This window comes from Orycteropus afer, unplaced genomic scaffold (genome assembly GCF_000298275.1).
Source record: "Orycteropus afer afer isolate SDZICR_OR568_19922 unplaced genomic scaffold, OryAfe1.0 scaffold00206, whole genome shotgun sequence".
NCBI classification, from domain to species: Eukaryota; Metazoa; Chordata; class Mammalia; order Tubulidentata; family Orycteropodidae; genus Orycteropus; species Orycteropus afer.
Window position 1 is genome coordinate 2,882,072 of NW_006921793.1, and position 15,046 is coordinate 2,897,117.

At 41.0% G+C, this 15,046-nt stretch overlaps 1 protein-coding gene across 1 annotated transcript in view; it reads right to left on the reverse strand.

Moving 5' to 3' along the window:
- TM9SF2 (transmembrane 9 superfamily member 2) overlaps nucleotides 1-4,130 on the reverse strand; it is an 86,444-nt gene extending 82,314 nt beyond the window's left edge. The window contains 1 exon segment of the mRNA XM_007948169.1: nucleotides 3,960-4,130. Within this exon segment, the coding sequence (XP_007946360.1) occupies nucleotides 3,960-4,130 (171 nt within the window).
- Between the last annotated feature and the right edge of the window lie 10,916 nt (nucleotides 4,131-15,046).

Here is a 15,046-nt window from a genome sequence, read left to right on the forward strand (position 1 = left end):
TAAAAAAAAAAAAAAGAACATGGCTATAAAGCCCATATAAAAAGCAACCCATTGCACCACACAAGCCAATAATTACTTGAAACTTAAATGCAGTGTAAGTGAACTGATGACTAATCTTCAAACTATTCATCACCAAGATTCCACACAGCACACTTAAGATTTGCCAAACAGCATGCCACAAATTGAAAAAAAAACTGTAGAATGAGAACTTCACACTTTACTCTGTGAAGATCTATTCCACTAATCATGGCTTTACCTAACTTATTGCAATCAATATATTGTCTTTTGATTTTAAGAAAGTAAAATGAATTCTTCAGGAAAAGAATACCATGGCTCAAGCTTTTATTACTGTATTTCAAAGACTAACAATTCAAAGAAAAATGAAAGATACAAAAATCTCAGTAACAATAAAAGTAATACATAAAAAATGGTTTAAGTACCATCACATAACTATTAAATTGGTAAGTAAAAATTAAAACATTGTGGAGACTACCCACAGGTAATCATTTAGTAAACAGCACTGTAATTAAACTTACCTTTCTGAAAAGAAATCTGGTAATATTAAATGAAGCTATGAAACTGCTTCTTCCCTTTGACCTAGTAATTTCATACTGGAATATATGGATTCCTGCTAAATACATTCTAGCAAAGCTATTTATAATAGAGAAAAATTGTGACCAACCTAAATGCCCTATAACCAAGAAATGAATAAGCAAACCATAGCACTTTAATGAATGACATACTATATACCAGAATCTGTTGCTGTTGAGTCCATTCTGACTCAAAGCAACCCTACAGGATAGAGTAGAACTGGCCCATAGTGTTTCCAAGGCTGTAAATCTTAACAGAAGCAGACTGCCACATCTTTCTCCCAAGGAGCAGCTGGTGGATTTGAACTGCTCAAGGGCTAAACTACTTACTGCACCACTGGGGGTCTTCAAAACACTATGTAGTTACTAAAAAATTGTAAGAATGTCCACTAGGTTGCTATTCAAATGTATGTATACTCAGTGGTAGTAAATTAACATAGCCACACATTACTTAGCCTAATAAAGATCATAAATCGTTGAGAGTGATATAAATTTAACATAAAATAATTTGTGAGAAAACAACCAAATCCTTAGGATTATTTTGATCTCAATTCACGTAGTGAGCTAAATTCAAAACATTGTACTTTGAAGTACATGTGAAGAGTACATAAATTATGTTTATGATGAAAATATACTTGTTTTATCCCTGTGTCTGTCTTACAATATTATAGCAATGAAATATTCTACTTTTCCTCTAACCAAAAAAAAGGAAAAAAGGTACCTTTCAAGGGAAATACTAATACATAATAAGCAAATATGATTATCCTATTTTACAGATGCATTTTACTGATAGACACAATTATTAATGACCTTCCCAATAAATAAGAGCTTCATTTATCCAACTCCTGACAGCATCTTCTGAAAATAATTATGCCCATGTCACAACTCCTATTTCTAATTTTAAAAAGTTGTCTCTTCAGCTTTTCTGAATAATGTGTACAACACTGTCCTCCTTAACAAATAAGAAATGGATGAGAATAAATTATTAATACTGACTTATGCAACACAAATTAAACTGTTTACTAGTATTTACAGCTTCTCCTTTGAAAGGCAAAAAGAAAAAAATAGTAAAATTTACTTCAAATTCCCTTCATCAGTTAGTCAAATTATAGGGAAAAAGTGCTAAAAGCACATTCTTCTCCTTTTACAAGAGTTGGTTCCATTTACCAAGATGTCAGAACAGCTGGCAACAAAGATCAAAACATTTCAGAAAAATGATCTGCCTTGTCTGTTTTACACCTATAAAAATTAAAAATCCTAAAAGATGCCCTGAAATTAACTAAAACTTAGCCACTTTGAAAGGAGCTGTTGAGAAAAATCATCTAACTGGTAGACCATTTGTAAATGTCATTCATATTCATTTTCTGAGGCCCATCGCAAATGTCACTTCCTCCCTATAGCTTTCCCTGAAGATTCCAATCCACAAATGTTCCCTCATTTATGTTTTAGATACTTTGGACATACATCTTTTATAAGCTATCAGATTTCACTAATCTGTTCATAAGGTTATGTGTCTTATTTTGAGGTTCCTAGAGGGCAAAGAATACATTTTTCATCTTTGAAGCACAAAGAATACAATATATGATTGCTGTTAAAATTAAATTTAAAGGACAAATACTAGGTTTTAAAGGCTGATTACTAAAATATTTAATGGAATAACCAGTATGCTTGCAAGAACATCTTTTCCTTCCATCCACTTGAAAGCATTATATATTCTTTCCGTCAGAACTCTCAAAGGGAGTGAAAGCTTCTTGCACTGTAGGGTTTGTTGTTGTTGTTATGTACCGTGGAGTCAGACCCAACTCATAGCGACCCCTCCTTGGGTTTCTGAGGCAGTATCACTATGGAAGTAGTTGCCCCATCTTCCTTCTGCCCAACCTTCCTTCCGAGGAGGCTTCTGGTTACCAGTCAAGTGCCTTAGGCACTACGCTACCAGAGCTCCTTGCACTGTAGGGTATGAGAGTAAAAGTAGTCAACTACTATCAGCTGACTTCAATAAACCTTAAAAGTCCTTAGATAGATGAACAGAAGCTAGTCTTAGAACAGAACTAGTAGGTCAATCAGGTTAGCTGACAAATCTAAACAGATAATGAAAATGCTATGAACAATTTAACAACTTCTTTAATGCTCTAAAATATGTTCAAAATTTACAGCTACAGTAAAACTAGCAGCAATAAAATAAACACCAACTTAAAAACACTTAGTAAATAAACCTATTAATAGGTGGTAAAAGAAACCCTAAAGCACTAGGTTGCTAATCAAAAGGTCAGCAGTTTGAACCTACCAGCCACTCCACAAGAAAAAGATGTGGCAATTTGGGCCAGTTCTACTCCATCCTGTCAGGTCACGTTGGAATCATTTTAATGATAGTTGGGTTTTACAGGTGGTAAAGTTTGCAGAAAAATTTTTGAAATGTTAAAATTATTAACAGTTTCAAAGAGATTCTCATCCCTCAAATGAGAAGTCTTAACAACTTAACATAATATTGTAATTGTGTATGTATACTGTTGTGGTCTACACTGAATAACCTAAAAGCAGGTTAGTTTACTTCTGTCTCTTTTACTACTAGTTAAACTGAAAACCTTGAGTATGAATGTCTTACAAGATCAAAGTTTTCATACTTGCCCTAGAAAGAAACCACGAGTCTCTCCCCACCGTGTGCCTTTTTTAAGTGTTTAAAACAATCTCAGATAAGCAGCGAGGTTTTATGTAATGAAAATTTTGCTCACATTTTAAAGGCAAAGATTAAGCGTTTCAAGCTGTACAGAAATTCTTTATGATGCAATTTTTGCAGTTCTGAGTGTTACATTTCACAATTAAGGAACCAACTGCTAGTCATTAAATTAGACATAATAGTCTTAGGAAGAACAGGCTCTCATAACCAACCAAGGTTCCAGGAAAGTACAATAAAACAGGAAGCAATAAAGTAAGAAGTTAATGGAAGTTGTAGCTAAGCTGGAGTTGCTCACAGTCACGGGCCTGATCGTCCAGTTCTTTAGAAACCATGAGACAAAGCTGTGAGCGAACACTCAGTCACGGAACAACTGTTGACCAGCATGCATCCAACTGAAAGGACTGAAATCGTGAAGCCCAGTTCCTAGGGAGCGCGATACACAGTCCCTGTTCGAATAAAACTGAATGCAACTTAGCCGGCAAGACGTGAGACTACACTGAGTCCTCCAGAATTTTCTTCTACAAGAGCCGTTCCAGAACTTCCAACCCCAAAGCGACCGAGTCTAAGGACTTAGGGGGAAAGTCTTACTGCTACGCCCCCTTTCCTTTACTCCCCCACTCAGTGACCCCAGTTCTCCGGAACAGGAGACTTTCCCGTACAACAGTGTACCTGGGGGTCCACCAGGCCTCACCCACCTTACACTCGCCGCTCTTTTTTTCTTCCTCGCAGAAGTTGACGGGCGCCAGGCCCGGCAGGTAGAAAGCGTCGCCCCGGCGTGGGCCTGGTGCCGCCCCCAGCAGAAGCAGCGACAGTAGCAACAGCTGCGGCCAACGAGGTGGAGAAGACTCCCGCAGCTTCACACTCATGACGACTGTTTCGGGGAAAAAACAGCCAAGCCTATGGGGTAAAGAGGGAAGGAGGGGCGGGGAAGCTCGGAGACGACAACAAGGCCGCCTGAGACGAAGCAGGCCGGCCCCGCGAGGGACAGTTCCGGTTGCACTAGGAGACACAGCGGGTCCCGCAACAGAAACCGAACGGGACCCCAGTAGAGCATGCGCAGCACTTTCTGCACATGCTCAGTAAAGCGGTCCGCTAAGCGCTCAGAGTTTCCGGGAGGCAGAATGGAGAAAATCCACTTTCCAGGTTTTCAGCTGGCCAGCTAGACTGGGAACCCTGAGGATCTGTACCGGGATTCACATTCTGATTCCAAATTCCGATCTGGACGTCTCTGAGGGGAACGTTGAAGTGTACGGCTTGTCCAGCGCTTGCTGTTTCAGCTATGCGTTAAATTTCCCGTGAACAACACACGATCTTCTCACTACACTGTCCGCGGCACTGTGACTCTTATCACAGAGTTGGTGCTGCATTAAATATTTGCGATGGATATAGACCAAAACCCAAACTCACTGTCGCTGAGTCGGTCCCAACTCAGCGACTCCTCCTTGGGTTTCCAGGCGGTATCTCTAGGGAAGTAGATTACCCAACCTACTTTCAGAGCAGTGGCTGGTGGGTTTCAAGCCTTCTGGTTAATCAAATGCCTTAGGCACTAAGGCCACCAGAGCTCCCTGATGGACATAGAGTTGGTGGCAAAGTGGGAAGGAAAGTTAGGGATACACCTGGTTGGAAAAAGGAAACAAAGGAACTAGCCACAGATCCTTAGCTATTCAGAGGTGCGTGTATTTTCCAAGTGTTGGAAGCTGTGGCGCATTCTTGCGAGGGACAGCGATTGTTTGCACGGGATAAATAGACCTCTTTAAGGTAGAAATGTGATGGGGAGAAAGGGGTAGGGTTTGAAGTAGTGCTGATACTTTTTTGCAAAAGAAGACATGGGCACACTTGAGAGCTCAATGAAGAAAGTTCTGGCCAAAGAGAAACTTGGTATGATTACCCTTGAGCAAGTCCCTGTCACTTTCCCTATCAATGATGTGATAAGATTATCTGTTTATGTGTACATACAAGTGTGCATGTGTGTGTACATTTGTAAAGCATTTTTCAATGAAAAACTTGCTATTTCAGTGACATTAAAAAAATAAGTCAATTCACTTGAGCTTTGTATTTCAATTGAAGACTTAGGATACTGTACCATTTTAGCCTACATAGCAAGAAATCATAACTGGAGGGTACATCCAGCTCAGACTTCAAGGATAGGCAAGGCTGGTCTTTAGGAAGGTTTTGAGCCTTATGAAATCATACCTAAATTCTTGTAGGTGTTCATACATTTTCCCCAGGAAAGGTTTATAAATTTCATTAAATTTTCAGAAGGGTCTTATGACCTCTCTGAACCACTGATTATGGGATAACAAGACAATAAAATTCTTGCTTACAAAGGTAGTTTGGACTATAAACTCCAACTTTCAAACACCACTTTCTGAAAGTTATGTGACCTTGGGCAAGTTAATTAAGTACTAGGTTCTTCCACTGAGAAGTAGAGAGAAAAGAATGTCTATCTCTAGGTTGTGAAGATCAAATGAAAAACATATGTAAACTGCTCATTACTTGACAAGGAAGAATGGCAGTCATTTTTATAAGTCAATATTGCCACCACCACCCCCCAATCAGTCTAATAGGGGCCTGAGCACTGGAAAAGTGTCTAGACGTTCACTATCTTCTATTTATCTGATGCCACTAAATACTTGGTCTTAGGGCCAAAGATATTTTTCAGCTTCAGACAAAGGGCGTAGCCAGTGCCCACTATAATAGCACCAAACCAAAACAAACTCACTGCTGTCGTTAAACCCAACTCATAGTGACCCCTTGTTGGGTTCCCGAGGCTGTATCACTAGAGCAGTAGATTGCCCAAACTTCCTTCCCAGGAGTGGCACCAGAAAAAAAAAAAAAAATCTACTTAATTTATTTCAAATAACAAATGGATAAATTAGGGAAAACAATGTAATAAAAATATACTTGGACCCCTCTCAATTAATGCTTCTTAAGAACTTTGGCCACCCCACTTCTGTCCAGGGAGCTCTGGTACCATAGTGGCTAAGACACTTGCCTGCTAACCAGATGGCTGGCAGTTCAAACCCACCAGCCACTCCTCGGAAGGAAGGTTGGGCAATCCTACTTCCGTAGTGATACTGCCTCAGAAACCCAAGAAGGGGTCGCTATGAGTCAGGTTTGACTCAAAGGCACATAACAACAACAACAACACTTCTGTCCAAGTTGCTTTCAGGGCCCACCACAGGGCTCCCACTTGGGATGCAAGCCTGATAAATTGTCTAAGGACTTTCTAACATAGTTGTGAACTTTTCCTGTGAGATTAGAACAGCAGTTAGTTTCTTCAGTATTTTCTACAGTGAGTTTCACAAACCCTACTTATGTGCACCCTAATGCATAGTCTGGGAACATCTGTAACCTGGGGGACAACACCTCAGAATTCAAAGATAGGAAGGATGTACTTCAGGAAAGTTTTTGAGCCCTATGCAATTCTATCTAAATTCTTCTGTTTATATATTTTCCCCAGGGAAGGTTTATAACTTTCATTAAAATTTGTTTTCATAAATTAATTTTACATTAAGTACTTGATATTTAGTTTATTTTTATCATGTTTTACTCAAATTAATTTCTTGGCACTTATCAAAATTGGCTCTCCATAAAACTCAGCCTCCTGACAATTCCTACTCAGCCTTCATTATCTCATTGCCCCCACCCCATCTTTTTCCTAACTAACTTTCCCTACCTCTAGAAATGGCACTGGAATCCACCTGTTTCCTAGGCCTCAAAACTAGGAGATAACCGTAATTTCTTGTTTCCTTACACATCACATCCAGCTCATCAGCAAAATCCTGTTTGCTGACTGCCAAGCTGTAGACTAAATCCTCTCACTACTTTCCATGTCCACTGTCACCTTTCTAAAAAAACCAAACCGGTTGCTGTGAGTCAATGCTGATTCATGGTGACCCCATGTGTTTCAGAGAACTGTATTTCTTTCAGAAGCAGATTGCTGGGGCTTTCTTCCAAAGCTCCTAAAAGTTGGTTCAAACTGCCAATCTTTCAGTTAGGGAAAAGGACTCCACCACTACTCTGTTGTTGTTATGCGCTGTCAGTCGACCAGACTCATAGCAACCCCTCCTTGGGTTTCCGAGGCAGTATCACTACAGAAGTAGGATTGCCCAACCTTCCTTCCGAGGAGTGGCTGGTGGGTTTGAACCGCCAGCCTTCTAGTTAGCAGTCAAGTGCCTTAGGCACTACGCTACCAGAGTTCCTACCACTACTCTAGTCCAAGCCAAAATCATAGTTCCACTGGACTACTGCAATAGCCTTCCAGCTTCCACTCTTGCCAAGCGTGATTTTATAAAATCCTTAAGTCCCTTAATATCATACTACTGCTTAAATATCTTGGCATTCCACAGTACATACCGCTATCTGGAAATAGCACGTTTCTTTATTGTCTTATTTCCCCATTTCTATAAGCTCCATGAGAGTTAGGGACATACTTTTGCTCACCTCTGTATCAACAGGGAGCTCTGGTAGCGTACTGCCTAAGCCACTTGACTGCTAACCAGAAGACTGGCGGTTCAAACCCACCAGCCACTCCTCCGAAGGAACGTTGGGCAATGTACTTCCATAGTGATATGCCTCGGAAACCCAAGGATGGGTCTGTTAGTCGGTTTCTCGAGGGCACAAAGCAACGTACTCCATAGTGATATGCCTCGGAAACCCAAGGATGGGTCTGTTAGTCGGTTTCTCAAGGGCACAAAGCAACAACATATCCCCAGGGCCTAGAGCAGTGTCTGGCACACAGTAGGAACTCAATTAAATAATTGTGGAAGAATGGAAAACGAAAAGGACAAAATGAGTAAGAAGTCAGAGTACTACATAAGTGGTACTAGTTGGGCAATAAGTATTACAGAAGTTACAGTCACTGACTTTTAGCCCTGAATAAGCCTAAGAAGTTTCCCATACAAGCTTAACCTCCTTTTACAGAAGATGATGAGGTAGAGACGAAGGGAGAGATTTTCCCAATTTATCGGTGGCGCAGTGCTTAATTCATTTGGTTGATAACGAGAAGGTTGGCAGTTCAAAACCATCAGCTGCTCCGGGGGGAAAGCAAGATGAGGCAATCTGCTTCCATAAAGATTTACTGCCTTAGTAACCCTATAGAGGGGTCGCTATGAATCTAAATCAATTGAATGGCAGTGGGTTGGGTTTGGTTTCGGTTTCACTTGAGGCAGAGTCCATAGCAGACTGGGAGGTCCCAACTGCCTAATGACAAAAATTCAGCAAGACTTGTAACTCCAAAGTGCGCCACCTCCTCAAGCCCCCAAGCAAGGCATCAGCAAAAACCTGGAGAAATGGAGTATTTCTCAAAAAACGGACTCCAGACACAATCAGCCCGAAAAGTGCGCAAATCCCGCATGCGCAGATCTGGTTCGCAGCACACCCTCCAATGCTTACTCTGACGACCTCTTCCCGGCTTCCGCCTCCGGAGTTCAGACACGTCATCCAGCGAGGCCGAGACCGGTGGGAGGGACCCGGGACCTGGCTCGGCCAAGGTCCGGTGAGGACAGCTTGCTTCCGTATCTGGCCTCTCGTAGGAAAACTCGCTTAGGGGTTTCTACGTTGCGTGGTCGGTGTCTTCTAGATATCCGGGCGTGGTGTAGTGACGGCCCCGCCCTTCACCTAGGCCACGAAATGAAGTCCTCGCCTTGTATGCGAGAGTCGTGGTGGCACTGTGATTAACCCGAGGAAAGGAGGGCTATTCAATCCCACCAGCCGCTTTGGGGAAGAACAATGTGGCAGACTGCTTCTGTAAAGATTACAGCGTTGGAAACCGGATGGAGCAGCCCCACTCTGTCCACTAGGGCCCTAAGATTCGGAATTGACTCCATGGCAACGGGTTTACCTGTGGGCGCTTCTGCCCTGGGCTTTGTCAGGCAGAAAGGCCTAAGAGAGAGAGGTAGGGATTCCAATTCCAAACTATAAAGAAATGAAGTTTTCCATTGTGCCCCTGACTATGACTTCTCGAAACATACTTCTGAGTGGGTTGTAAAACTTGAAGGATATGATTTTCTCCTTTCCTGTGCTACAGATAGGTGCTCTGGTGGCACAGCGCTTAAGGCATTTGACTGCTAACCAGAAGGCTGGTGGTTCAAACCCACCAGCCACTCCTCAGAAGGAAGATTGGACAATATACTTCTGTAGAGATACTGCCTCAGAAACCCAAGGAGGGCTCACTATGAGTGGGAAACAACTTGTATGGGAGCTCTGGTAGCATAGTGGCTAAAGCACTTGACTGCTAACCAGAAGGCTGGCGGTTCAAACCCACCAGCCACTCCCCGGAAGGAAGGTTGGGCAATCCTACTTCCGTAGTGATACTGCCTCGGAAACCCAAGGAGGGGTCGCTATGAGTCAGGGCTGACTCGAAGGCACATAACAACAACAACAGCAATGCTACAGATGACATTTGTCTACTCGGACTTAAAAGAGTAATAATCTGACGAAGGAGATTCTTCTAAGTGCTCTGCTGCTAACCGAGATGTTCGCCACTCGAATCCACCCAGAGGCTACCGGCAAGAAAGATTCCCTGAAGATTAGAGCCAAAAGATCCTATGGGGCAGTTCAACTCTGTCACATGGGATCTCTGAGTAAGATCAGTTCTGCGGCACTCAACAATCACAATCTGACATTTGTCTCTTCCACACTTCTCTGCTAAAATAATTTGGACAGCCTGTTTTTCTGCATTTCCATTTTGTGTAGGGAATGCCGGAGTTAGCAAAAGTACAGGATGCTCAAATATTGCTTGGGATAGACGTGTTTTATCTGGTAATTTAACTTCTGTGACAAGTTGGAATTTTTAGCAAAGCTGCCTTCGTTTGCAGGAATTGCACATTATATTCTACCAGTTCTATGTCTGTAAATGGGTTTTCAAGATTGTCTAGAGAAAAAGAATCATCTTGTTGTCTTTTGTTTTCGAATATAAAACTGTGATAGTCCAAGGGAGAAAAGGTGAGCCATTGTTGACCACACATTCTCGTAGCCTAATCCCTCAATTTGAAAACAAAACTAGCCTTAACCAATAAGCTATAAGCCCAACTCATGGTAGGTCAGAGCCAAGATATAAGAAATCATCTTAAGTTTTTAAGATGCAGAATGATTACCAAGACAACAAGCCTTGATTTATAAGCTAAAGTCAGAGTAATCAAAAGAGGAATTATTTTGCCAACAGAAGCTGGAAACGTGAAAGCCATAGAAGCAAACCCCAAATTACCACTCCCAGATGACAATAAACTGGCCCCAAAGACTGTCTCTGCAGTATTGGTGATGTTATATATTGGTGATGCAGATGGATACATTCTAATCACATAACTAATTCTACTTGGTCTGAATTTATGCCACCAATCAACTTACAATTCCAGTTTAGCTTGCTATGTAGTTTGCTTAAAGATGGAGAATGTGTGGCTGCTGGATTCAAGTATCAGGTCTCTGGGATTGTTTTTTCTTTTTAACAATTTTATTGAAGTATAATTTACATACTATCAATTCATTCATTTTAAGTGGATAGTTCAATGATTTCCAGTACATTTACTGAGTTGTGCAACTATCACCATAATAAAAATTTTGAACATTTCCATCGCCTCAATAAGATTGCTCAGGACTGTTTACATTTAATCCCCTTTTCCACACCCAACTCCAGGCAACCACTAATATATTTTCTGTCATCCTTTGTTTGCCTTTCTGACTACTCTGGGATTTTATTTCCTTTTATAAATAAATAAATTTATAATTTTATTTGTTTAGTTTCTGTATCTGTACCTGACATAAGAAGAACAACTAATATAAATTCACCCCTGAGAAATAGGTGTATTTTTAGTGTCCTGACAAGTCTCAGGCTATTGGTTTCCCCTGGATTCTCCAATGTCAATGCCCTCCAGTCAAATACTACTGGGAATACAACTATGGTTGACCAAGTTAGATTTCTTACTCATTGCAGCAATGGAGAATGCATACTATGCAGAACCATGGGCATTTCAGTAAGACAGTGTTACAAAGAATTCATTACAGGATTTCAGATTGAGTTTGGTGTTTTGGGGAAGAGTTTAAAGAAGTGGATCTTTGCTCTGGATTGGTTGCTGTCAGGAATCAAGGGTAATTCTTAAGACTGGATATCTTAGGTGAGGATTGCAATCAATGTCACAAAACAAAATGCATATGAATTATTGAATGGAAAAATTGTTCTATAAATTTTCACCCAAATCATAATAAAAAGTAAATGAAAAAAAAAAAAAAGATTATGTAAAGAATCCTGATCAGAAGAGGGAAAATGCGGAACAGAATTTCAAATTCTAATGAACTCCAGACTTTCTGGAGCCATGGAGACTGGATGAACCCTTGAAAACTATTGCCCTGAGATAATCTCCAAACTTTAGGCCAAAAATATCCCCTGAAGTCTTAACACCAAATAGTAGTTTAGCTTAACTAGGAAAAAAAAAACATGCCTTGAGCATTATATTCTTTTAAGAACTCTCTATATGGGATCAAAGTGACAATGTTGTTGTTGTTGTTATTTGCCGTTGAGTCGTCCCCGACTCATAGCGACCCCTCCTTGGGTTTCCAAGGCAGTATCACTACAGAAGTAGGATTGCCCAACCTTCCTTCTGAGGAGTGGCTGGTGGGTTGAACTGCCAGCCTTCTGGTTAGCAGTCAAGTGCCTTAGGCACTATGCTACCAGAGCTCCTAAAGTGACAATACCAACTCAAAAGATTAGGTAGGAACTCTTAGAGGGCAGTGAGTTCATGTTAATGGGGGAGGAACAACTAAGAAAAGAGTAAGAATGATTGCACAACTTGGAGAATGTAATCAATGTCGCTGAGTTGTGCAAGTAGCAACTATTGAATTGATGTGTGTTTTGTATATATTTTCAACGACAATAATTTTTAAAATTTTTAAGTGAAAACAAAAATATTTGATATCTTAATAAATTTTATTTAGAAAGAAGACTAGACTGAGGCTAAAGCTATAATCAAGAAAGAAACAACTGTCACTATTCTTAGTCAAGACTGTGAGAAGCTTGGTCATTTTGTGATTTGGCCAATATTCAAGTTTTTGTCTATAGTTAGATATGATTACAGAGTGGTTGTGTTTTTGTCCTGATTCATCATGGTCACAGAGTGGCTTTGCATGATGTTGAGACTAAGTGAAATTGTTTATATTCAATGGGAGAATGCCAAGGCCTGTTTGTGAGTAACAGGCCAGCTCCTGATGTCAGTGGCTGCTTTTCTCTTTCTCACCAAGGTAATGCCATCTAGTAGGCACCTTTTCTGGCTAACCAGATGGCCATTCACTCCTGTGTCAGTATATATTTTTGTCTTTTTCTTGAAACTTGTACAAAAATATTAGACTGCTCAGTAAACCGCAACACTCAAACTCAGATGGTGTTAATTTTTACCGTTTTTTTTTAAAGTACACTATCCTGTGAGGGAGTGAATAAAAATATTAATACATTAAATGATTTGTTTGCTTTCATTCATGACACTAGGAATCTTTTAATTTGCAGTTTAGCAATATTTCCAATGCATATAACCAACAAAGAGCTGTAATTTAGAGTATAAGAAATCTCAAAAATCAATTATTTAAAAAGACAACTAAATGGAAATGTGGACAGGAGAATAGAATAGGCACTTCACAAGAGTAAATATCTGTAAAATAGTAGGAGTAGTAATAGTAGTGTCAGAATCTGTCTCACTTCATGTGTTGTTTTTGTTAGGTGCTGTTGAGTCATAGTGACTCACAGTGACCCTATCTATGTACAACAGAACGAAACATTGCCAGGTCTTGTGCCAGCCTCACAATCCTTGCTATACCTGAGCCCATCATTGCAGCCACTGTGTCAATCCATCTTGTTGAGCGTCTTCCTCTTTTTTGCTGACCCTCCACTTTATCAAGCATGATGTCCTTCTCCAGGGAATAGTTCCTTCCGACAACTTTACCAAAGTGACTGAGACGAAGTCTGGCCATTCTCGCTTCCAAGGAGCATTCTGGCTGCACTTCCTCCAGGACAGATTTATTAGTTATTTTAGCAGTCCATGGTACTTCTAGTGTTCTCCGCCAACACCACAACTCAGAAGCATCAACTGTTCTTCGGTCTTCCTTATTTATTGTCCAGCTCTCACATGCATATGAGGCTATTGAAAATACCATGGCTTCGATTAGGCACACCTTAGTCTTCAAGGAGACATCTCTGCTCTTCAGCACTTGAATGAGGTCTTTTACAGGAACTACATGGGAGGCCAATGCAAATCACCCATCAGAACAAAGCTGATTCCCATGAGGTGGAAGTCAAAAATACCTTCAATCTCCAATCTTTTTAGCAATTCTGACACCAGCTGTCTCTCTCACGGCACTCTGTACTTCCCTTCTGGGTTAGATAATCCATTGCAGTGGCCACACAGAAGTCACAGACCATACTTACAGTTAAATGGTTTACAAGGGAGTAAAAGAGTGTAACTTGGGATCAGGATCAGGAAGCATTTAAGAAAATTCTGGAAGGCTCCCCTGAAGTGAAGAGCATATCCCTCCCTTCTTCAATGCAGGACGGTTCTCACAATTCCTCACAGCCATGACCAAATTAGACAGGCCCTTCTCTCTGCCATGTGCACCCCCTCTCAGCTAATGCAAACCTCCTCTTGGCCCCCTCAGGACAAGCTTCCTCTCAGCCTCCTCAGAATAGGCCTCTCTGCCTTTGGCTGCCCACTGAAAGCTGACCCAGCTCATAGGCAGTGTAGCAGTTTTGTTCAGGTCTTTTAGCTGTATTCCTAGGAGCAGGTTTCTGCCATTACCATCAATTCTGTTGCAGGGCTCATTCCAGGCCTGTCACCACCAGATCTGCCACAGGCCTTCTTCCAGGCCTTTCATTGTCTTCAATGTTAATAGCCCTTGACCTGTTTGACAGCTCTTTTAGGAAGTTCCTTGCCTCCTCTATCTCTGCTTCTTCTCTTTTCTGCTTCTGCTTCTTTCCTTCTTTCTGTTTCTGTCTACTAATCTCTGTGGGACTGGCTTCATATATAAGAAATATCCTTGTCAATTTCAAGGCCTGCCCCACCCACCAGGGCCACAAACTGACCAACCCCTCTAGGTAGGCAACAGGCACTTTATTTGCATAGTACACTATATTCACTTCATTTGTGTAAGTATATTGACCAATCACTTCAAGGTATGCAGAATAAAGCAATCATAGGATAGGCTCAGCCCAGGGCCAGACATAAAGTGTCAAACCACAAGTGTTTACAGTTTACCCAGGAAATGCCAATCAACCTAGACAAAAGTATATCCTCTAGGGTAGAAAACTAGGGCAAAGGTAACTCCTCAGGGCATAGGGGGAATATGTCTCAAGTTATTTTTTCAAAGAACCAAGGCAAAAGGTCACATAAAGAAACTCATTTCACCACAATACAAAATGGGCAACAAAAATGAAAAGGTGGCCAGGAAATTACAAATTAAAGTCTCAGTAAGATACTCTATCCATGCAGTTGTTGTTGTTGTTTGCCGTCGAGTCGGCCCCGACTCATAGCGACCCCTCCTTGGGTTTCTGAGGCAGTATCACTACGGAAGTAGGATTGCCCAACCTTCCTTCCGAGATCCATGCAGTAGAATAGCTAAAATTTAAAGGACTGACAATACCAAATTGACAAGGATATGAAACAATAGAAAAAGTCAGAGCGCAAATTGGTGCCATCATTGTGGGAAATTAGTACACATATCCTGTAACACATACATTTCACTCTTAAACAAAAATGCACGCTTATATTCACCATAAGATGTATTCACCAAAACAGAATTCAAA